Source organism: Orbicella franksi, chromosome 2 (assembly GCF_964199315.1).
Source record: "Orbicella franksi chromosome 2, jaOrbFran1.1, whole genome shotgun sequence".
Lineage (NCBI taxonomy): Eukaryota > Metazoa > Cnidaria > Anthozoa > Scleractinia > Merulinidae > Orbicella > Orbicella franksi.
Window position 1 is genome coordinate 23,855,184 of NC_138146.1, and position 22,792 is coordinate 23,877,975.

A 22,792-nucleotide genomic window follows, 5' to 3' on the forward strand; every position below is an offset into this window, starting at 1 on the left:
GGGCCCCGATTAAACGCCGGCTTCAAATAAACGCCGGGTCCACGAGGCCAATTTTGAAATAAACGCCGGGGGCGTTTAATTGAGAAAATACGGTAGCTTACTTATATCCCTCCCCTCTTCCCCTAACTTCAATTTCAGAGGGTTGAAACTTCAATGAGGAGATGAAGTATAAAATAAACTAGAAAACTTTCAGCTGCAGAAGCTGTGGTTTGTCGAAAGGAATGGGAAGGTAGCTAGCGTTATGCTGTGTTTGTTTGGCTATTTGCAACTTTTGTTGATTCGGCGTTTTTTGCTGGATTCAGTTGGTTACTGGTTTCAGTTGAGAGGTATAAAAGGTTTTACTTTAGATTTAATGATGCTACGAGGGAGCTTATTTGAGCAATACAGCATTACAAAACCATATTACATTGTCTCCTAAACATTCTGATATAAGAGAATCTTTAATCTTGTAACACAGTAAGTTTGTGAGTATGACGTTCTGTCTTTTTGTTTCAGCACAAGCAGTTGCTGTTGCTTCATCCATTGGAAATAAATTGATGGGTGGTGAGCTGTGAGAGTTGTCCTCTTTCACTTGTTATTGTGATTGAAAGCTGTTTGGCATTTGGGCTAACTATGTTTACTGCAGCTTATCAAATTAAATTTGTGGGCTACTTTCTCAAACTGTGTTGGTCAGGGATCAATGTATTTCCGGCATGCAAATCTTGATAAAAAGTAACTTGTATTTTCATCTATATATATTTGCATAAGAGTACTTCTGAAAAGGAGACCCATAATTGTGGTTTCTGACACATAAACAGTAAATTGTACCCCGTTGGGTGCCCCCCGTTTGTAATATTATTATTTGCGGATTCTACCCGTGGTACCCAGACAACTATTTCATGAAAAATTGTTGAACGCTATTACAAAAGGCTTCTGTGACTGGGCATTCCCAGAAAAGATGAAGCAACGTTTCTTGTGCTGTTTGACAAAAGCAACAAAGATTTGATTCCGAAAGTTTAATCTTAAACAGGAAGAGTTTGTGGCTATTCTCCTGTGGAGAAATTTGAACTGGAAGTTCCTTAATTTCGTGCTTAATGCACATATCATAGGTAGTAGATAAATTGACTCCCACTCTAAATTGCTTTTGTGGATTCTACTTGTGGTGCCTAAACAAATGTTTCACGAAACGTGTCTGACACTCTATATAACTCCATATTGTTTTTGTTCTTTGCATTTCTTTAGTGCTAAACATCAAGACAGTATTCAAAGTGGTTGCAGGTGGTATAACAGTAGTCTCTACCATGGAAGTCTTGAGTCGTTGGTCCACGTTTGACCAGCTAGTCACCGCCGTTAATAGCTGCGTTCTTCCTGCTGGCACCAGTCTGGTGAATATAACTGACGGCTGTGTGTGTCTCACAGTTCAAGCTGAAACTCTATCAGCTCTTACTACCTTGTGGAATTTATACCAAGATGGGACGCTGGAGAGGAGGCTGTACAACTTCTTTGTGACTGACCAAGTAAAAGAACGTGCAGGTGGAGAGACAGTTGAAGTGAAAGTGAGCATCGAGGAAGAAGAATACGACAAAGCCTGTCGCGAGTTGATCAATGAAGCTCGAGGTAACATAACTCGATTTCTTCAACTTCCTACTCAATCAGCAAAAACGTTTTTTTTCTTTTTTTTTTTTTGGTTAAAATGATCTATTGACTTGTCAACCTGTAGCTAACAGTAGGAGAAGTACAGTGCAAAATTGAGAGATTTTAACAATGAAACCTAAAAACCCAGAAATCGCTCACAGGACTCGTTCCTCTGATCCCTCAAAAATGTCGCTTATTCTCTCTTGCTTTTAACAGATAGATTCCTTTGTCAGTTCCCTAATGTTCAACGTCGACGTCAAAGAATGGAAACGATAGTCCTGGTCTCCTTATCGCGCTGGTCTCTTGGCAGGATTAACATAATCTATACAATCTCTTACTTTGTTTATGTTTTTTGTTTTAGAAACTGCAAGAATTGGTGACGGAGAAAGGCTACGGAGAAACTCTGATTCAGCTGTATTTTTTCGACCTAAAGAAGAAACACCGGTGTTAAAGATCATCAACGAAAGAATAGCAGTTCTAGAGAGAAAAATCCAGCAATTGCCTCCTGAGATTCTACAAGCTGGCAATCCTGAAGAAGAAGCTACTAACTTTTCGAGACAACAGGAAAGTTGGAAAGGTAATAATTAACAGTTTACAAAACATGGCGGTAAACGTTGCTGTCAACCTCGACGGAGTATTTCATTACGATAAAAGAATGAAAGCAAAACATTCCACGTAACTTGTGTTTTTATGACACTCAAAAGGCCTCGAAGACTTAAACACCCAACACTAGTCGTACACTAAAAAGTAAACAACGTCCGTAGTAACATGCATGCTCCAGAACCCTTTCTTGCAACCATGTGGGAATGCTTACGTTTGAGTCACGTGGGAGAGGGATAAAGCCTTGGGGATGAGCCAGCGAAGGCGTGGCGCCAAAGTCGCTAAGACACTTGCGCGTGTGTTCAAAGGCGAGCCTGCTCGTTGGCTGCCCCAGAGTTTTCGACAGCTGGACGAGATTTGTACAGGGATTCAGTGAGTTAAACTGGTCCCCAGTCCGCATGAAATCGCAAATTGACGCTGCATAAAGATGCAAATAATTTCGCCTGTGATGTGAATTTTATGGTTATATAAGCTTAGTCCTTCCATTATCTTTTAAAGGCTCAATGAAATCTTCGGTTGCCGTCATAAGTTTGTAACAAAATCAGATCCTGTAAACACGTTGTAGTTACATTTGTTATATATTTTCTGTTGTTATATTTGTAACCAAAGATAAAAGAGAAGGAGAAATTTTTGGATAGTAACCTGTGCAGTGGGTGGCTCTCTTTTTCCTCTTACTTTTGCCAGAATTCATCCAAAAAATTCACGTACTATGCTTCCATAGAAGAACTTTGATATTTTATTATTATTTTACAAAGCACTTGAAGCTGGAGAGATAGATGAAGGAACTGACGAGCTGGAAATATCTCAACGTCGTAAGGTTAAATTAATGGGTCCAGGAAAGCTTGCTTTTGTTCAGAAGTATTTAGAAGATGTCCAAGACACTCGTAGCGTGACGACAGAAGTAAGTGACAGTGGTCTGGCAACACACACTGCAGCATCTGAACTGGGAACCGAAGAAATAAACGGTAAACTTGTAATGTTATTTTGTTCTACGCTCATAGTTGAAAAAGACATTTTTCTAATTGTCTCGTTAGTGGTAGAACCATGAATTGAGTGAAAATTGTAATTATGGAAAACTTTGCAACCTAACAAAACATAAATTGTACTTGAATATGTTGTTTATTTTCTTTGCAGAGAGTAGTAAACTTTGCTTGAAAGATCTGAGCGATGATGTCACCCATGAATTGATTCAAAAGCTAGAAGCTGATGAGGCTACGTTGGAAAAATTCTATCAATTTTTTGGGCTCATACTTGGAGACGGGTCTCCTTTAAAAGGCACATTCCCATTTGAAGGAATTAAAAATTTTTTTCCCGATACTACAGTCAGCGTGTTGAAAGAGTGTTTTGAGGCCCTGCGGATGTACGATCTCGCTGAAACTATGGATAAAGTGAAACCACGTTCGCTTCATCCTGCTCTTTCTCCAGAACAAATAGAAAAATTATGGAGAGCAGGTGATCGGCCCACAAAGTATCACAGTGATGTGGCAGTCTTGGTTGTCAAGCACAGTGTCAAAGGGGACATTGTTGAAAGGGAAGTCGCGGAAAAGATTGAAACATTTTTTAAAGATCTGAATTCGCGGAACGAAGTGGTCATAATATCATTGGTTAGTTCGCCAGAGACGCGTGAAGTTCTGATGGAGATAAAAAAGAGAAACCACGGAATGAGATACTACCATTTGAGAGAGGGCAGTTTAAGAGGAAATTACGAGAGAATACTTCAACGGAAGGCGCGTTTAGAGAAGAAATTGGAGGAAGTAATGGAGAAAGGGCGTAAACAAAGATGGAGTAACCTGGACCTGCAACTGCTTCAGCTCGAAGACCAAGAGTTTGGCTGCAGAATTCAACTGGAAAACATTGTAAAAGAGAAAAAGGAGGCAGAGAGGGATTTCGAAAAGCTGAAAGAGCTAGAGAAGGAGAGTGCTAAACCTATATCAACGACGCTGGACAAATGGATTCACAATCAAGGTTAGTTGACTTCATATACATACATATGTTTATTCAAATAAATTCGAAAAGGGAGTTTTAATAAAACTCCCCTTAAAAGAAATAAAAGTTAGAATTAAAATTAAATTACTGAAAAATTGTAGAACGAAGAAGAAAAATTTATTTGGTAAATTGAAATTTTAAAAATGATCTGCGTCGTAATTTAAAGAGTTCGAGGCTTCCCGCTACAGCAATATTCTTAGGTGGACTGTTCCAATCACCAGTCACTCTAATGAAAAACGAGTGTTTAAGGACGGTGCTTACTTTTGTTAGTGCGCATATTTTCTGCGCATCGCGCAAGGCATGGTTTAAGTGTCACACGCGCGCTGGGGTTGACATTGACGCAATCAACTACGCTACCAAGTACACGACTAAAAGAAAGCAAAAGTTTCCTACTTTGACCAAATCAAGTTTAATGAACCCGTACTCAAACCAGGAACACCAAAATAGCAGCATATCACCAACCACTAACTGTTAACGTCTTCCAGCTGAAAAACTAACTGTTATCTGGCGAAAATTATACTGAAATCCAACTGTAAACAAGTACCTGCAGATGGCGCAGTGCGCGCGCAAAACAAGTGCGAAATACGCAAATGTTTTACCTACTGGGGAGGTGACAGGAAAAAATGTAACGGGCACCGTAAAAGTTTTCAAAAAAAGGTCAATAACTTTAAAAAACGCTCGGTTACCCCCACATTTTATGTTATGAAATGGAAGTGGCAAGCCTATTCAACACGTGATTAGTTTCTGGTTGTGACCAAAAGGTATTTAGACTGTATTTTGGCTGAACCAGAGGAAGGCTGTCAGAGACGCTAAAAGCGCTGTTGCAACGATTTTGTTATTAAAAACATACCAAAAATGGTTTTTATGTCACCATTTACTATGTAGTTTTAAGACCTTTATAAATGTGTTTGCTTTTCTGTTTGTAAAGGAGATTTCGAAGGAAATTTGTGAAGAAATATCCTTTGCTTCTTTTTTCAGAAAATGCTGATGTCAGCATTTTTGTTGAGATTCAAGGCTGATTATCTGGAAAAAATACGTGGTTACCCCAATTTTTCTTTGTGGATTCCAATGGCCCTTGCATGGCGTGGTCCTAACCCGGCGCAAAAACCTTTGTATTTAGTAGGCACCGTCCTTAAAACAGTTGATTCTAGTCGATTTAAAGAAAAGTTTATATGAGTGTACCTACCTACCTACCTACCTACCTACCTACCTACATACATATCTAGCTATTTTGTAGTTTTAGCCCGAAATTGCCTCGTATCCACGTTAGATTACATTTTAACGGAAAACTGGCCAATCACGTTCTACGGACCACACATATAAGATCATCGACTGACAAAAACTATTCACTTGACTCTGAAGATGACTTCCGCTCAGGTTGTCGAAACGTCAGTCACCAAGAACAGTTCTTTTCAGAACTACCCTCACCAGGACGATCACACTATACGAACTACTGATACTCCTGGGTTCAAACCATTTACTACGAATTTAAGAGTAGCTATAATATTTACAATTAACGGCCAGAATGAAGTAAATCTCAGTATACTGAATATTTTAAAATACAGTGAAACCTGTATTAAGCGGGCACCCTCTCAGTAAGTGGACAACGGCTTGAGTCCCAAAATTTGCTTCCTACATTTACTGTAAAAGAAACCTGCATTCAGCGGACACCTTTGTTATATAAGCGGACACGGACACCAATATTAAGCCATTTTGTTGCACAAAACCTGCATTAAGCGGACACTTCAAGCGCATTTTACCTCTAAAGGTTCAGCTGAGACTCCTTTTAACATTGTTCAGCGATGTCGTTTTAAAGCTAAGTGATTATTCCAGATTGATACATTGACTGACTGGACATTGTGCTATGAGCAGTCTTTGATCTCACACTGTGTTACGCTGTGTTACAAAAGGGTTAATAATTAACTATTATTGCACAACATATTAGAACCTGTTTTGAGAGGACATCCTGTATTAAGCGGACACTAATGAGGGTCCCAAGGGTGTCCGCTTAATGTAGGTTTCACTGTACTATATTAAGCAGAAACTGAATTTAATTTACAAAATGTCCCAAATTTACATTAAGTTAAGGTTAGCTAATGCTTTTTTAGAGTCATTAAGGTTTAAAGTTCGAACATTGTCCGGCAGTGAGTTCCTTTGCTTAACGGCACGACATGATAAGAAGAAGAGCGAAGGCCATAAGTAGTAGTTTTTGCTACAGGGAGTGTCAGAATGTAGTTACCGCGTAAATTATACGAGGTAGTACGGAGAGTAAACATATTCCTCATGTAGATAGGATAGTTAGTTAGAAATAAACTTTTGTAGAGTAAAATTAACATATTGTGTATACCGCTCTGTTATGTAGAGAAACACAGTGACTTGGTCCAATGAGGTATTATATGTACATTCAAAATCATCTAGAACGATTCTAAGACTCCTTTGATTGAGGGCATCTAGTTTCTCAGTATTTCGCGCGCCGCAGAAATTCCACACCGATGGACAATAGTGACAGTGCCGTAAGATAAAGACCTTAGACAGTTTAACCAAAGTGATTTTTCTAAATCTTATCATGACATTTAAGTGATTATTTATCTTTTTACCAACCGAAGATACGTGTTTATCAAACTGAAGTTTGTTGTCAATGTTCATACCAAATATGTCAATTGACTCTTTCACTGGAAAGGAGAAGATATACTCCGTATCACCAAGGATCAAGGCCTGTTGTTTAGTTTCGTTGACAATCATACCGTTGTGATTGTACCATTGATTTTCTGCTTCAACGTCCTTACAAAAAGCCTTCTTCTAGTGCCACCGGAGCCCTGTCTGAGTAATAAATTTGATGGTCGTCAGCATACGCGTTTAGCTCAGCTCTTTTTATATGATAGAAAAGATCGTTTATAATATATTAAAAAGAATGGGGCCTAAAACGTTACTCTGAGGCACCCCTCGCTTAACAGTCTTATGTTAGATTTTAATACTTTTTATTTTTATGGAGGACCTCCCTAAAAACCACGTATTACGTGACGGGCGCTTCCTCTTTAAAGATTGTTTTTATTGTTATTATTATTATTTTAGTCTCCCATGACGAGAAAGTGTCACCAATCTTCACCCTCTGTTGTTGATTTGACAGATAGTCTCTTAACAGGGCACAGCTGTCCTCGTCTAGTCCGTAGGCTTTGAGCTTGGCTAATAATAGGGGTTGCTGTATAACATCAAAGGCCTTTGACAAATCCATCGACACTATCCCCACGAGTTGCCATCACCACGCATTGACCTCCACTCTTCTGTCATTCTTAATAACGAACTTTCACAACTGTGGAACTTTCTATACGCGCTTACAAAATCAGACAAAACAGAACTATAAAAATCATTTAGCTGTACGACTAAAATCCTCTCATAAATATTGTTGATGGCTGGCAAAACTGTGACCGGCCTGTAGTTTGTCTTACTCAATTCGTGTCATAAGCACTCAATTCAGTGTCATAAGCATGTTTAACGTACGCATCGAATAAACATGATTTCCAAGTATTACAAAGCCACTAATTCAAATTGAGTAAAACTTGATATCTTCGTCTCGACGAAAATCAAGTTAAGCTATCCACAATCTTTTTCATTATTGTTCAGTCTCATTTTTGGGTTCTTATCATATCTGCTATATTGAACCATTTTTTGCAATCAAGCAACCATAGAAGAGGATGTACCCCGAAATGAGGACTTGTGACTTTCGTGGTGTACCTATTGCTTCCCTATGTACTTGGCATAGGATCTTGCTGTTTTTACTTCACTAACGACCTTTGACCTTTGATGTTTTTTTTTTTCTATAGAGAAATTCACCTGTGTTGCGGTATTTATAATCAGCAATGACGAGTTGTACAGTGAAGCAGTGTTGGAGGAACGTGTTGTTGAGAAGTTAGCATTTATTCCAGATCATGCCAAACTCGTGTTTAGCCCTTCCGAGTTTAAAAGCATTGCTGAAGTTCCCGAAACTCTTCATGTAAGTTATTATTCTCGTTCTGCCTTGCCATTCTTCACTGGGATGATTGAGATTTTCAACAAGCGTCGGCAAACATTGGATCTTATTTCCATGATGCAAGAGTTAAAAAGAACTACACTCAAAGATTTTCAGAGTAGGTATAATAGGGGTCCTTCCATGTCTATCAAGGTCGATAGTTTGTCTAGTCTTCCGACATTTCAGAAAAAGCAAGAGGAACATTCCTCTTGAATGACATGTACTGTGTGTTTGATCGCTGAGTTGTTAGTGATTCTAAGCTAGGAAGTTCTTTAATTGTTTACAGGTTTAGGTGACAGATAATGTAACTTCTTAGTCACTGCCAGCGCCCTCTGTGCTATTTTTCGTCCGTAATTTAAGCAAACCCTACAAGTTTCCACAGTACAGGCCATCAAAGCAGTTTTTTTGAAAGGCTGTACGAAGAAGAGCCCCTAGTGAACTTTCACTTTACAAGGTAAAATTAAATTGAAATTGAAATTTTCAGTAATCTAAATACAGTGGAATTCAGAACGGTTTTCAACTGAGTCTTTATAATTCAGAATTATTTTTATTAACTCTGTTTGCCTCACTTCGCCCTGTGATTGGCTAGCAAAATTCGCTTTAACTCAACCAGTCATAAGAAAGGTCAAAGCGAATTTAGATTTCCCGCGCTTTCATTAGCGTTACTTGTATTTTCTTCTTGCCATCAGCGGTTCATTGTATTGTTTGTGTTTATTGTACTTAGCAGCATGATTAGTTTCATTTCGTTGTTTGACACTCAATTGATAACCGCTCTTAGTATACTGGTTTGGCTGTTATGAGCGGAGTATATATTTAGCGCTCACTGTCTTTTTGTTAGATTCGGTCAAACAAAGTATATTCTGTGATCTGTACGTACTTTTGTCATCGTAACGCGTACAATTGTAACTATCCGTTGTAATTAGACCCGTAGCCCGCAAGGGCTACGGGTCAATAGCCCATGAGGCGAAGCCGAATGGGCTATTGAACCGTGGCCCTTGAGGGCGAAGGGTCTAATTGTTTTAGTATAACCGAACTAGTCGGACAGAAAAGACAATAATAAAGTTAGCAAATGCAAGTTGAAGAAATATTTATCTGGGAATAAAACGAAAGAAAGCGTCACGCTCGATTGCGCCAATTTCGCTATTCGAGGACTGTTACTAATAAACCTCTAGTAGCGTAGCCAATTAAAATGCAGGATTTGCGTTAGTCCACTAGTTGGGTGATACTAATTAGTAGAATTCTACTAGTATGCTAATCAGTGATTGGCTGAGCCATTGCACACTATCAGCTCATTAGTGTTCAGTGGTTTGGTGTGGTCGACAAAATTGCAACGTTTCCTCGTTTCTCTGGAGTTTTGAAAGAACATTTAGAAACAAATGAGTTGAGAAAATTCCTGAGAAGACTAAAAGGAGGGCATTTACGGTTTCTTAAATTGAAAAAGCTCGAAATTTTTGAAAGAAACTGATAAGGGCGCGTACACAACTTCAACTGTCAAATTGACAACTAATTCAGTCAGCGCGAATTCTCCAAAGCGTGAAGTTAAACACGAAGATCAGAAATAACTGGAATGGTTATTTGAAGGAAATTTCAGTCAGAATTCTAATAAAACAATTAGATTATTCGCTCTCGATTTTTATGAGGCGATAGCGGCAACTATCACCTCACAGAAATCTCGAACTCATAATCTAATTATTAATTAGAGTCCGTAAATCGTCAAGACGGTGCACCTTTCTAAGTTAAAATGAAGAACAGTGCGAATTTCTGTACCCCTCTTAACAAACACACGGCAGAAAACTCGTCACTTCATGAGGTTTTTGAAAACCTGGAAAAGGAAATGCAGGTCATTTGCGGTCATGTTTGCTGATTGGTCACTTGACTGGCTGGATCTCTTATATAGTAACGTCAGATTTCAGTGCCTCACGGTTAGGTTTTTCTCGGTTTCTATAGTCCCTGCAAATTTTTATTTCAAGTTTTCTGTCTCGTAGAATTAGCTATTATGACATTGAAGGATTGATATGTTTTGGATTATCAATTTTAGTCTGCTATTGCTTGCTTGTCTTAAGTTCAGTTCACGCTTTTGTTAGCGAGCGCCCCCCAGGGGTTTTGCGAAACAAGAGAACATGATATTTTATTTTAAGAGAATAAGGGAAATTTTTAAATGTTGTTGATTCCACCATCAACTTGACTCAAAACTCTTGAAACTCAACGATTTTAATACTAAAACTCCTGGGTAAAACACAGGATAAAACCTCCGATTACAATCGATCGACGACTTCGAAAACCAACTAGGTCACATGGTGTAAGTTATACATACTTAATCTCCCGGATGTCACGCAATCTCTATAAAACGGTAACAACATTTCTTCCCCTCCCGAATTGCAGAGGGGATCTGTAATTCGAAAATTACAAAACTGTACATGCAACTGTTCTGAAATTGTCCTTAGGTCGAAACTAGAAATCAACCGACAAGATTCTTTGTGTCTTAAATGTCATCTTAAATGTCTTGAATCTCAAGAGGAGAGATTCTGGTGATAGGTCGCTTTAAGACCTTGTCCTTGACTCGTACATCCACCACTCGCACAAGTCCATCAGGACCTGGATACGTCTGCTCGATGCGTCCTACTTTCCAATTCCGTCTGGCAGCAGAAGGGTCAATGACGACAACAACCTCTCCGACTTTAATGTTATCTGCAGAGAAGAACCACTTTGGTCTCGATCCAACATGTGGCAAATACTCTCGCATACACCGTTGCCAAACGTGTCTCGTAAGCTCTTGGACTATCCGCCAACGCTTCCTTGGGTTGAAAGGTGCGTCATCGACAACCTCAGGCACAAAATCGCCCCCCATCTGTCCAATTATGAAATGGTTCGGAGTCAATACCAGGTCGTCATTTGGGTCGTCACTTACAGTTGTAAGAGGTCTTGAATTAAGTATGCTTTCCACTCCGATGAAAATGGTCTCTAACTCTTCATCGTTTACTTCTGCGTCACCGAGTACAGCAGCTATTGCACGTTTAGCCGACTTAATCATTGACTCGAAAACTCCGCCAAAATGCGGCCCATCTGGTGGATTCCATTTCCACGTCACACCCTTGTTGGAGGTCATTCGTTGTATCTTGTCTTGGTCAATTGTTGAGACTAAGTCCTTTAGCTCATTTGACGCGCCTACAAAGTTTGTCCCACTATCACTTAACATCTGGTGAGGCCATCCCCTCCTAGCTGTCATACGTACAAATGCATTGAGAAATGCGTCAGTGTCCAAGGACGAGGCTAGCCCAGGTGGCAGCAGTGTGTCTGTAGACAGAGGAATAAATACAAATATCGCTTTGCTCGTACTCTGCCCCGTCCTTGCTTGGTCAAGTAGGGTCCCCCAAAATCAACTGCACAGTTGGTAAAGGGTCTAGATGACTGCTGTAGTCTGATCCTTGGTAATGGTGCCATCTGCTGACAAGCTGGCCTCGACCGAAATCGCTTTGCACACTCCAAACACTCTCTCATTACCCTTTTAACTTGTTCCCGTGCATGGACCACAAAATATTTCGTGCGCAGGTGATTGATGGTATAGTTAAGCCCCATCCGATGACCTTCTGATTCATGGTAGTACTTGCGATCAGTCCTGTTACTTGATTCCTCTTCGGCAGAATGATTGGACACTTCACCTTGTAGGGAAGATTATCGGCATGTTGCAATCTTGTGTTTGATCTCACAATTCCATCAACCAATACCGGGTTCAGCGGTGCCAGTGTACTTCGTCTTGAGATCTGCGTGTTTCTTCTCAGCGCATCCATCTCTGCTGCATATGCCTCTGTCTGCACTTCCTTAATAATAGCTTCTTCGGCATCTTGAAGCTCCAGTGGCGTAAGTTCGCCCTTCAATCTTTGATCGGCTGGTCTCCTACAGTTTGCAGTAAATCGGTGTACCCAGGCTCTCACTCTTACGAGAGACAAGCCAAGTTCCAGTTCTCCTTTCTGTTTAACCCGATACCATTTTGAATATCTTGAGGGATTTAACCGCCAAACTCCTTCCTCTCTGGCATTGTCGCCGCCAGGATTCTTTTCTCCTCCCCTGGTAATTTCATAGCTACAAGTCTCCTTTGCTGACACGTCCTTTCCTCTTTTCAACTCAAGACTCTCTTCAGACGTTGGCGCATCGAACTTGCACTCAGGCCACTCTTCTTCTGACCTCTTTAGGAACTCAGGTCCATTCCACCACTGACTTGTGTCTGCTAATTCTTTCACTGTCAGGCCTCTCGTTCCATGGTCCGCTGGGTTTACCTTAGTGGGTACATAGCGCCACTGATTTGGAGCTGAACACTCGTGGATCTCCCCCACTCTGCTTTGACTTCGGATCCAGTATCCCACGTTTACACTGTCCACCCAGTATGTCACTTCGTGTGTGGCTATCTTGAGAGCTGAGCAAATTTGCATTGTCAGTCGTGTACCGATGAGCGCACCTAGGAGCTCCAGTCTGGGGATGCTAACAGCTTTCAACGGTGCAAGCCTGGACTTTGATGCAATCAATCGAACAGTAACATCACCATTCTCATAGACATGACGTGCGTAGACTGCAGCTGCATATGCGCTTTCGGAGGCGTCGTTGAATGTATGGATGCGCAACTCTACCACACTAGCCCCAGGATCTTTCAAACACCTCGGGATTTTCACTAACTCAAGGTCATTCAACTCCTGAAACCACTTAATCCATTCTTGCTGGTGATGTTTTGGCAACAAATCATCCCATGCCCCTACTCCTAGCCATGCTTTCTGCATCAATAACTTTGATCTGATCGTGTAAGGTGACAAGAAACCTAGTGGGTCGTACACGGTAGCTGTTTTCTTTAAAACAGTTCTTTTGGTGAATTCAAATCCATCCAGCTGCAAGGAGTGCCGAAAGAAGAATTTGTCATCTGTTGCCCTCCACAGTACACCTAGGGTCTTGGTTGTCGGCAACTCTCTCTTCTCCAAATCTCTCTCAGAAGCTCTGTCTTCTTCCTTTATATCAGCAATTACATCAACATCGTTTGATACCCACTTTCGAATGTGGAATCCTGCCTTGTCACCTAATTCGCTCAGCTGCTTCCTCGTTTCTTTAACTTCTTCTACTGTAGGTGCCGAAGGCATGAGATCATCCATGTAGCAGTGCTCCAACACTGCTTTGGCTGCCAATGGGTACGTCTCCATGTTAAGCTCTGCATGTTTTTGCCAAACATATTGAACACAAAATGGGCAATAACAACCTCCGAAAATAATCCTCTGACATTCTTACACCCTGGGCGAATCATCACAGTGTAAGTTCCTATACAGAAACCTGTGCAGGAGCCTGTCAACTGGTCTGAGAATTCGTTGATGGTACATTTGCGTCACTTCACCAACTAAGGCAAATGATTTCTTCCTGAACTTCACTAAAATATCCACAATGTCACTTTGCAACTTAGGACCTGGTAGCGATTCACTGTTCAAACTCGTTCCACCTTGCTGAGCCGAGCCATCGAATACGATCCGAACTTTGGTTGTCGACTTCTCTGGGCGAACCACCGGGAAGTGCGGAAGGAACCATTCTGATGATGGTTTAGGCTCCACATCAGGAACTTCTCGTATGTATTCTTTGCTTATGTAGTCATTAATCACTGATTGGTACGCCTGAGCAAGACTCTCATCCTGCATCAATTTCTTTTCAACTGAGCGAAGGCGCTCTTCAGCCATCTGCCGGTTTGACTCCAAATGCGGTCTGTCGTGTTTCCAAGACACTGCAACTTCATATCTTTCTCCAGTGAATCTCATGGATTCGCTGACTTTGTTGACAGCGAGCCTCTCATCGGGGGTCAGTTGTCGATCCACTCGAGGCGTGATGCCGATAGACTCTAGGCTCCAAAATTGCTTCATCAGATTGTTAAGCTCCACGTCATTACTGTCCGGCCTCTGCATCCGATAAGTGTGAAGGAATCCTGTGCTACATGGCTCATCTCGTCCACACACATCAATGGTACCAATAGCTGTCCACCCTAGTGGACACAGTCTGGCACTAGGCTCACCACTGCCTCCACGAACTTCCTTCATGGGAAATAGCAGATTGTAATAATCTGAGCCAATGAGGACGTCGATCTTGCTTCTCTTCCCAGGTTTTGGGAAGGGAATGTTCCTTATATGCTTCCACTGATCTCTTATCTGTAACCAGTTAGTAGGTTTCATGCCTCCACAAATGCTGTGTGATGTCTTCGCTACGATAACAGTGTCTACTCGACCATCTAAACTCTCCAATCCAATCTCCATAGTGGCTGACATAAGATCTACCTTCTGGTCATTTGCAACATTAATGGTGACTTTCTCTTTCGGACCTTCCAAACCTAATTCTTCCACGACATCTTCATTGACGTAAGTCGTATCACTGCCCTCATCTAAAAAGCAATTAACTTGCAAGTGCTTGGCCCCATGTTTCAGAATAACTGAAACAGTGCGAAGGGCAATTCTTCGTTGTTCATGTTCCTTTACTGTTTCATAAGTACTTGACTCGTTTCCATTCACACTAGATGCATCGGGATTCCTCTCCGTGAAATCAGGCAGATTTTTCTTTGGATGAAGTATCTGGTGGTGATGCTCCTTGCACCGATCAATACCACACTCTTTGCTCCAACGACATTCCTCACCCAGGTGCTCTTTTCCTAAGCAACGATAACACAGGCCAAACTTCTTCGCTGTCTCCCACTTCTTCTTATTTTCCATTCCTTTGAGCACCTCGCACTTCCAAATTGGGTGTTTTTGGTTGCACACCTTGCAAGGGCGGTCACGCTTGTCTCCAGTCCCGAAATATGACCGTGGCTATTTGGCATGCCTTCCTCCTGCACTAGAAGCACCATTCTTTACCTCTGATGCTTGCACTTGGTATTCCGCTTCCTCTGCGACCCATTCTCGTAATTCCTCAAGAGACTCCAGTTTTCCCTTTTCTTTAACCCATCTGTAGTACTGGCTGAGTAGAGATTGGGGAATTTTCTCTAGCACAATAGCATATAGAGTTCCACCTTCGAGATCAGAGGTATGTTTATTTTCCTTTATAGTAACCACTGTCCTCTCCACGAGGTCAGCAAAATTTTCCAACTCTCGAGGGTTTTCTGCATTAATAGGTCTCATCTTTCTCAGCTCATCAATATGCGCCTGAACCTGTCGCCGATTTGCTCCATACTTTCGATTCAATCTCGTTTTTGCTGTTTCATAAGCCGCCGACGAATAACCCAAACCTTTCACCGTAGCCGCCGCTTCGCCTTCCGAACAACTTTCCAGCCACAACATTTTAAATTGTGGTGATAAAGAAGTTTCATCAACGCAACTTGAAAACGCTGCTCACCAAGAAGGATATTTCATCTTATCGCCCGAAAATTTAGGAATTCGAATCCGCTCCAGCTGTTTGTTTGGGTCGGCCACGTGACTATCCTTCGCACTCGCGTTATCCAAATTCCCACGTTTGCTCTGAGCATTGGAATTTCCTTCGCTACTCTTAGCCACTCTTTTCGCTAAAAACAACCGAGCTCCCCTCGTTTCGCTATCGACAAGGTCGACTATACCATCGGCTTCTTCCTCAATTGACGCTACATTCGCCGTTTCTTTGTTTTCTTTGTACAAGGCTTGAAGATTCTCCAGTAATTCCAGCAATTCGTCCCGTCTCTTTTTGATGTCATTCAACCTATCCACAATTCTTTCGTTCTTCGGCGCTTCCACTGATAATTCCACGGCTAACTCGACTTGATTTAAGCGACCGTTTATCCTTTTTAAGCTTCTCCACATTTTCCATACTTCCGACAATACAAATAAACTTCTTGCTCTTCGGTGTTGCACACGCGGCAAAATTTCACTCCTGCAAATTCCAAATATTTCGACTCCAAGACATCCACAGTCTCCACCGAAGCGATAATCCGGCGTCCGATGGACCAAATGTTGATTCCACTATCAACTTGACTCAAAACTCGTGAAACTCAACGATTTTAATACCAAAACTCCTCGGTAAAACACAGGATAAAACCTGCGATTACAATCGATCGACGACTTCGAAAACCAACTAGGTCACATGGTGTAAGTTATACATACTTAGTCTCCCGGATGTCACGCAATCCCTATAAAACGGTAACAACAAATGTCATTTGAGGAACAAGGGATATCTCTATTGTTGACGGGACTTTCGGCGAAATTTGTCTTGGGGGTAACAATATATTTGTTAATGAGGGACAGGGACAAAATACAAAATTTTTTTAAGGAATATGGGGAAAACCTATTCCCTATTCCTTAACAGCCAGTTTTATGAAGGAGACGGGTGTTCTTCTTTTTCAGTGTACAAAGTTATAGGAATTTAGCTTTTTTGTTAGTTGCTACTCTCAAAAGGAGGTTCTTGTACATTTAAAAAAGAAGCCAAATAATGTATCGTAAATGGCTTGCAACTATAAACCCGAATAACTTGATATGACAAAGGCATGGGGACCATGTTGGAAGACACAAACGACAGAACAGAAGAAGCATTGTTTTGTCAATGCATTCTAAAATGGCGGCGATGAACCGTCACAGGAAAACCAAGAATAGGCGCATTACCTCTTGTAAGCTTCGTTTGTGTGTTGGTTTATTTTAGACAATGTTATTCTAAAGAATAGTTATTCTTTTAGATTACTTTTTCACGTATTGCGAAAGGGCCTATTCGGGAAAGGTAACTAAAAACAAGTATCTAAATTGTTTAACTTTTTCGTAAGTAATTTACATGTAACTTCACTGGTATAATTAGCAGTTGTTACGTCAAATGTTTAAACATTGCACTGTGTGCAATTTTTATTCAAGTGGATTTTAAATTAGGTTAGTGGACGTTTCCCATTATGAAAATTGCAGAATTCTTCTTAGACGTGTCTTAGACTTGTCACAAGTCGACCTCATGAGTTTGAGCTGGAGACAAAGTCGCGAGAGGTACTGGTGGGTACTGAATAACAAGACGAAGGACTTTTCTGAAAGTCTAAATTGTTTTAGAAATATATATCAAATAAAAGTTTGTTGAACTGTTAATGTTAATTTGTAATTCCACCTTGTCACCCACAGAGGGATCACATGAGATAGCATTGCGCCTGCGTGAACTCAGTGCGTTGTTGCCTTCGTTGTGAACGGATTGTCTTTTCTGTCCTGCGAAAACTTGGTTTTTGCCACACACAATGCCGCCTGATTCGCCTACTAAAACATCGAAAGAAATTCATGTAGAGATACACCCGGTACCAGGAGAGAGACCTTCCAAGTCTTCGAGACGCGGCAATGACAAAGACGGGAAAAAGGTCATAATTGACTCCCGTCAACACGATGAAGACATGGCAAGCGCTCAGATCAGTGCTTTGCAAAAATCTATGGAACAAGGCTTTTCCCGGATGGCCGAGTCGTTGACCACGGCCCTAACACAAACCCTTGAGAGGTATGTGTGTGAGGAGGTCACCGAGGGTGACTTAAATGACAATAGGGACTTTAAGCAAAGACAACGCGGACGGCGACGGGAACGCCATAAGATCAGGGAAAAGCCGAAAGGTCCACTGCGCATGACTGGCGGGAAACAAGTTGACGTTCTGCGTTCGAGCCCGACGTGAGTGAAGCTCATTTCGCGTTGTCTGAAAACGTGAGTTTTCGCTTTCGTTTCCTCTGCTGTGTCAACGCTAAATAACCCGTGTTACTAATTTCGAGGAACTTTAATGCTTGTTTTCTCTTGTTATGTGAGATATTTCATTTTAAAGAAACGTCGGGAAATCTGAAGCGAACTCAAGCCAGTCGGCGAACATGTGAGTACCGTGAAATATCTTTTTGAAAGCTAATGTAAATAAAGACAACTTACATGAATTTCAATCGAAATTTTTCCTTTCGAGAAGTACTCAAATGTCAAATGGCTCATGATGGTGAAATTCTAACACATTTAAAAGGGTAGACACCATTAAAACGTGCGTAGCTGTTTCCATTTTCAGTCGTAAAATCAGTGGTTTACTTAGATCTTTATCAGTCAGCACACTGTTTTGTCGCGCCAGTCTGATTAAACATCTGCTGATAACAAGTTCGTTTACTTCATTGTACAACTCAGCGAGAAGGGGCAAGTTGCGTTTGTGGAAGCGAAATTCAGACCGGCACTCGTCGTCTTCAAACCATCGAAGTTAAAATCAGGAAAGGAATCATAAGGTTGGTCGAGATCATTCGACCGGTTTAAATCGTACAAGAGTAGAAGTTCGTGATCGTTTAACACACCTTCATCGTGGATTATCAAGAGTTGATTGCGAACTTGTTTCAATAAAGTGATCCTAGTTCATCCTGATAAACAGAGGACGAATATCGATAATGTCAATAAGCTTTCAGTGCGGAAACCGCGGTTTCCGACGGTGCTGCTTAATGTTTGTGAATTCCCGCGACAACGGCGTTCTCTCCCCAGCCTTCTCACAGGTTTCGGCGTCCCCGTCGCCGTCCGCGTTCCCGCTGCTTAAAGTCCCTAATAACTTGTCAAACCCCTCACAAGACAAACCCAGCCAGAGGGCGGGAAAATCGTCTTCACCGAACGAGCAGATGGATGTTGATGCCTCGGTCAATGACCTTTTGTCTGATGCCAAAGAACATGGCAATGGAAAGCAACATGAAGTCGACGAATCAGTTGGAGACTTCCTCAAAACTGTTCAAAATGACCTGAAGTCGGAGGAGACGGGACCTCCCATCCATGAAGAGCTCGCTAAAATTGGGACGCGTCTCGTGCGAGACGGCATGTTAGAAGAACGGCTGCAAGAGAAGATAAACAAATATCCGCAGCCGGAAAACTGTGAAGGTTTGACGAAAGTTCGAGTTAACCAACTGATTTGGGATAACCTCAGCTCCACCATCAGGTCGCAAGACTTGAAATTCCAAAAAGTGCAAACGTCTGTCGTTAAGGGCATGACAGCTCTTGCTCGCGTCACTGACGCCATCTTGAAACGAGTTAATGAGATAAATGGCGGGAAAGTGCTAGCCCAAGAGGCAATAGACAGCCTTTCTCTTTTGGCACATGCAAATACCGAGCTTAGTAAATAGAAGGAAAGAGCTCATAAAACCGGACCTACACACGGATTACAAACACCTTTGCTCAGCGTCTACAACAGTGACAGCTGAACTCTTCGGAGACGACTTGTCGAAGCAAGTCAAGGATATCTCCGAAGTAAACCGTGTTGGCCGGAAAGTAACTACTTCCACCGTCACTCGTCATAAAGGCCCGACCCACTCTAACTTTGGATACAAAAGCCAATCGTCTGGTGGCAGACGGAAATTTTTTCGAGCAAGAGGAAGTCAGAAGCATTTTTTAGGCTGGCGACAGACCGCAAGTCGCGGTTCTGCCACACAGAATTCAGACAAGTTTCCCAAGTCGAAGGGTCAAAGCAAGTAAACAAAGCTTCTGAGGACTTACCGGAGGTAAGTCAAAAATTATGTCTTGTAGAACCAGGACAAACGGCAGGTAGATTGAAATTATATTTTCCTGAATGGAGAGAATTGACTTCCGATCCGCAGATTCTCAAAACCCTCAAGGGTTTTAATGTTGATTTTGTTGACTGCCCTCCTGTACAAATGCTTCCCCCAAAGGAAATCGCTTTTAATTCGGAAGAATCACAGATTATCAGTTCAGAATTAGACAAACTTCTGACAAAGGGTCATCGTGAAATCACAGCACTGTCATGGAGAATTTCTCTCTACTATATTTCTTCGTAAAAAGAAGACTGGAGGGTATAGGTTCATTCTCAATTTGAAGAACTTAAATCAATATATTAGCAACCATCATTTTAAAATGGAAAGCTTAACTTCAACAATCTTGCTTATGACACCTGGATGTTATATGGCATCTGTAGACTTGCAAGATGCATATTATTCGGTTCCAATCAATGAGAAATGCCAAAAATATTTGAAGTTCTCCTGGCAGGGGGAGTTATTTCAGTTTACTTGCCTCCCTAATGGTCTTGCTTCTGCTCCCCGACTTTTTGCGAAATTGCTTAAGCCTGTCTACTCCACCTTAAGGCAAATGGGACACACAAATGTGGGCTACATTGATGATTCATACTTACAAGGACCCTCATTTAATGACTGCAGTAATAATGTTCAGGACACTGTCCACCTTTTCACCAAAGTGGGTTTTCTTCTAAATCAAGAAAAATCAATTCTTGTACCCAGCCATGAGTTAACATTTTTGGGCTTTATCTTAAACTCACTCACGATGACAGTGAGACCAACACCAGAGAAAGCTGAAAAGCTGAAACAAAAATGTTTAACTGTATTGACAAAAAACTCATGTTTCAATTCATGATGTCTCAGAAGTGATAGGTTTAATGGTTTCTATGTTCCCTGGTGTTGAATATGCACAGCTTTTCTATAGAAGTCTAGAAATAGACAAAATCAAAGCTCTGAAAGAAAGTAGGGGAAACTACAACTCCGTAATGACATTGTCAGTCACATCAGTCATAGACCTCAAGTGGTGGATCAAAAATGTTGAGAGCTCGTTTAAGTGGATATCCCATGGGGATCCATTACTCTCCCTGTATTCTGATGCCTCAAAAGAAGGGTGGGGGGCAGTGTGCAAGGGAGATAAAGCAGGAGGTCGATGGACTGTAACTGAGTCTAACTGTCACATCAATGAGTTAGAAACACTTGCTGCTTTTTTTGCTTTGAAATCATTCTGCCACTCAATGACAAATTGTCATATTAACATTTACATAGATAATACCACTGCTGTCTCTTACATAAATGCTATGGGTGGGACTCATTCTTTGGAATGTAATAAGATTGCACGTGAAATTTGGACCTGGTGCATGCAGAGAAATATCTGGGTGACAGCAATCTCATTACCAGGTAAAGAAAATGTTGATGCTGATAGGGAATCTAGAACATTTAATGATAACACAGAATGGTCTCTCAGTGAAAATATTTTCCACAGCATTGTTGAGACCTATGGCATGCCATCCATTGATCTTTTCGCATCTAGAATTAACAGAAAAGTTTCACGTTATGTGTCACGGAGGCCAGACCCTGAGGCACAATTTGTGGATGCTTTCTCTTGCTCTTGGTCTCAAGAACAATTTTATGCTTTCCCTCCTTTTAGCCTGATACTTCGTTGTTTAAAGAAAATCGAAATGGAGAAAGGGGAAGGGATCATAATTGTTCCAGTCTGGCCCACCCAACCTTGGTATCCAAAGCTGATGAGTCTTTTGGTCGACAAGCCCAGACTGTTACCAGTGACAAGAGGGACATTGTATCTTCCAAGCAAGCCCAGTCAACCACATCCCATGGAGGGCAGACTGAAACTAATTGCATGCAAGTTATCGGGGAATCCCTTACGGAGCAAGGCATTTCTGCAGAAGCTACCAAGATTATCCTCAAGTCGTGGAGGAAAGGCACATCTAAACAGTACCAATCCTACTACAAAAAATGGCTTGACTTCTGTCATAGAGAACAGATTAGTACAGTTCGTCCCTCTTTAGCCCAAGTCATAGAGTTTCTACTGACTTTATTTAACAGTGGTCTTAGTTATAGTAGCCTTAATACTGCTCGTTCAGCACTTTCTTCAATACTCCCTTCAATAGATGGTATCCCAGTTGGGCAACATCCTTTAGTTATTAGGTTTCTAAAGGGAGTATTTGAATCTCGCCCAGTGATGCCTCGTTATACAGCAGTTTGGGATGTAAACCAAGTTCTTGATTACTTAAAGACTTTGTCCCCTGTTAATAAGATTTCTCTTAAGAGTTTAACTCTGAAGCTCACTATGTTATTAGCTCTAGTCACTGCTCAAAGGGGGCAATCCCTTCTTTTTCTCAATGTGGACAGCATGATAGATTCTGGCTCCTCTATAGTGTTCAGACTTCAAGAGCATGTTAAACAGTCCAAACCAGGGTCCAAGGGTATGGTGATTGAACTTACATCATTCACAGATCCAAGACTTTGTGTTGTGACCACTCTTAAGGAGTACTTGGCAAGAACAAAGTTTGCAAGGGAGACTCGTTCATGTAGTCAACTGTCGCTAAGTTATGTTAAACCGTACGGTCCAGTGTCTAGAGACACGATTAGTCGTTGGGTTAAGCTTGTATTACAAAGTTCAGGCATTGATGTTAACATTTTCAAGCCTCATAGCACAAGGTCAGCTTCAACTTCTAAGGCAAAGCTGAGTGATGTTCCATTAGCAGATATTCTTGACAAGGCTGGATGGAAGTCAGAATCCCCCTTTGCTAAATTCTATGACAAAAAGATTGTGGAAGACATGTTTGCCGATAAAGTTTTGCAGTAATATGTTCACTTGTGTGAAATTATTTATTACTAGCCTGTGCATCTGTCTTTGAAGTCTCATGTGATCCCTCTGTGGGTGACAAGGTGGAATACAGAAGTTGAACGAGACTTACCGGAAGTTGAAGTTCGACTGGGATTCCACCTTTGTCACCATACACAGAGGGATTACATGCCCTCCCTTGGACCCACCCTGTTACTTACTTCCTACGATGCACATGGCTAGTGCTTTAAAGACTGAGTTCACGCAGGCGCAATGCTATCTCATGTAATCTCTCTGTGTATGGTGACAAAGGTGGAATCCCAGTCGAACTTCAAC

At 41.4% G+C, this 22,792-nt stretch overlaps 1 protein-coding gene and 2 pseudogenes across 7 annotated transcripts in view; all 3 read left to right on the forward strand.

Moving 5' to 3' along the window:
• LOC145478788 (uncharacterized) overlaps window positions 1-22,792 on the forward strand; it is a 71,074-nt gene that overhangs the window by 17,149 nt on the left and 31,133 nt on the right. Inside the window, exons 2-7 of one of the 6 annotated variants that reach the window (XM_081456953.1) lie at window positions 496-543; window positions 1,222-1,596; window positions 1,976-2,191; window positions 2,970-3,179; window positions 3,349-4,179; window positions 8,022-9,288. In XM_081456953.1, coding sequence (XP_081313079.1) covers window positions 496-543; window positions 1,222-1,596; window positions 1,976-2,191; window positions 2,970-3,179; window positions 3,349-4,179; window positions 8,022-8,419 — 2,078 coding nt within the window. In that variant the 3' untranslated portion in view covers window positions 8,420-9,288. Of the gene's footprint in view, window positions 1-495; window positions 544-1,221; window positions 1,597-1,975; window positions 2,192-2,969; window positions 3,180-3,348; window positions 4,180-8,021; window positions 9,304-17,064; window positions 17,156-22,792 lie in introns of those variants that run through there. The other 5 variants (XM_081456951.1, XM_081456949.1, XM_081456948.1 and 2 more) reach the window with 5 other exon arrangements.
• LOC145478790 (uncharacterized) overlaps window positions 1-22,792 on the forward strand; it is a 42,424-nt pseudogene that overhangs the window by 4,951 nt on the left and 14,681 nt on the right. The gene's annotated exons all lie outside the window — the stretch shown is intronic.
• On the forward strand, window positions 17,379-19,597 carry LOC145480110 (uncharacterized; annotated as a pseudogene).